Source organism: Aureococcus anophagefferens, assembly GCF_000186865.1.
Source record: "Aureococcus anophagefferens unplaced genomic scaffold AURANscaffold_37, whole genome shotgun sequence".
NCBI classification, from domain to species: Eukaryota; class Pelagophyceae; order Pelagomonadales; family Pelagomonadaceae; genus Aureococcus; species Aureococcus anophagefferens.
This window is the reverse complement of record NW_008705594.1, coordinates 31,297-32,709: the sequence shown is the minus strand read 5'-3', so window position 1 is coordinate 32,709 and position 1,413 is coordinate 31,297. Positions and strand designations below refer to the sequence as shown.

The following is a 1,413-nucleotide window of genomic DNA, read 5'->3' as shown; positions in this document are numbered from 1 at the left end:
GCACATAGCAAGGAAATGAGAGACCTGAGAATACTGCCGTTTGGAGAGCCCGTTTTCTTTGTAAATGACAAGTCGAAGCTTCAGACAGTTGAGAAGATTGGCATCAACAAGGCAAAGCTCCGAGGCATCCCCGGCTACTACCTTTACCCAGCGAATTATCATCCCCTATATGCTAAAAATCTCAAGAGTACGTCTACATCAGTAATTATGCTTCAAGTGAATGGAAAACCGGTAATATCTAAAAACTTTCACCCAAGGACACTAAATGCGCAGAACAAGCTATTTAGTAAATCACTCATTCAGACCTCTCAGGGAGAAGGGGTAGACACCACTCGATCAGACCCTAGGAAGACATCTCAACCCCTTGCTCGCACCCAGATTGTCGACAGTCATGAAACTTCGGCATCAGCCCCTACCAATCCTGTTCAGGAACCTGAACCTCCACCAACTCGCGAGAGTCCTCCTTCTCACCCAATTGGGAGTCCCAGTCAACATCGTCCCTTCCAAAAGAAGTTAACGTTCCAGGACGTGACTCCTCCGAGAATTAGACACACTCCTTTCTCTACTCCTGTGACAGAAGAGATATCAGAATCACAGAGAATGTCGCCACCATCTGGGTCCGACTTCCTCGAGTCTGCTGAAAAGAAATTAACTCGCATGTTTAACTTTTATCGGATCAGGAACTCGGAGTCCCCCTTTGTTGAGACTCCAAAGTCTCCAGAATCTACTGAGACCATCTTTTCTCCTGGGTCTCCGCAAACGGAATCAGTCCCTGCTGGCTATAGGCATCCAAAGCATGGCGATTACATCAACCTCAGAAACAGAGAGGGCGGATGGAACACGAAACTGAAAGTGATACGCGGGAAACCACACAAGATGTTCTCAGAGACTACTCCAGGCCTCGAAGTTGATCCCAAAAATATCTCAGTAGTAGAGTGGGAAGAAGGAGTAAAACGTGCTGTTGATGTTCGGCCACAACGATACGGCCCTGCCAGCGACCCCTCATCTATTTGGCATTTTGCTGACAGTGACGGGGTGGAAATTAAACCCACCGACACCGAAGGAACGCTGCTGAGCTGCTTGCCTAGCCTCACAGACTTGTCGTTCGTATCAGGAGAAGGTGGAATGCTGAAACAGGTCCAGGCCTACAATAGTGGAGAGCTATCAGCTACCCACTCCAAGGGCAAACTCAAGATTACTGCTCGCGCAGTCCCTGGGTTTGACAACAGGTACGAACTCACAAACCTAACTCGAGTCACCTACAACGCTCCCAAACACTTTCTGCTGGCAATGACTCTTGCAACATGTAGCATCTTTAATTCAGGCTCTATCAACGCCACTGCATCACTGAAAGGTGACTGCAAACTGACTAGGACCAGGACCATGCCCAGACATATTATCCACTATGAGAAT

The 1,413-nt window shown here is 48.1% G+C and overlaps 1 protein-coding gene across 1 annotated transcript in view; it reads right to left on the bottom strand.

The window, feature by feature from the left end:
• The window catches only part of AURANDRAFT_67288 (hypothetical protein), a gene marked incomplete at both ends in the record, with an annotated part of 3,404 nt that extends 2,098 nt beyond the window's left edge, over positions 1-1,306 (bottom strand). The window contains 5 exons of the mRNA XM_009042726.1: positions 25-141; positions 555-637; positions 860-1,006; positions 1,099-1,145; positions 1,260-1,306. Of these exons, the coding sequence (XP_009040974.1) occupies positions 25-141; positions 555-637; positions 860-1,006; positions 1,099-1,145; positions 1,260-1,306 (441 nt within the window). The remainder of the gene's footprint in view (positions 1-24; positions 142-554; positions 638-859; positions 1,007-1,098; positions 1,146-1,259) is intronic.
• Positions 1,307-1,413: the final 107 nt, after the last annotated feature.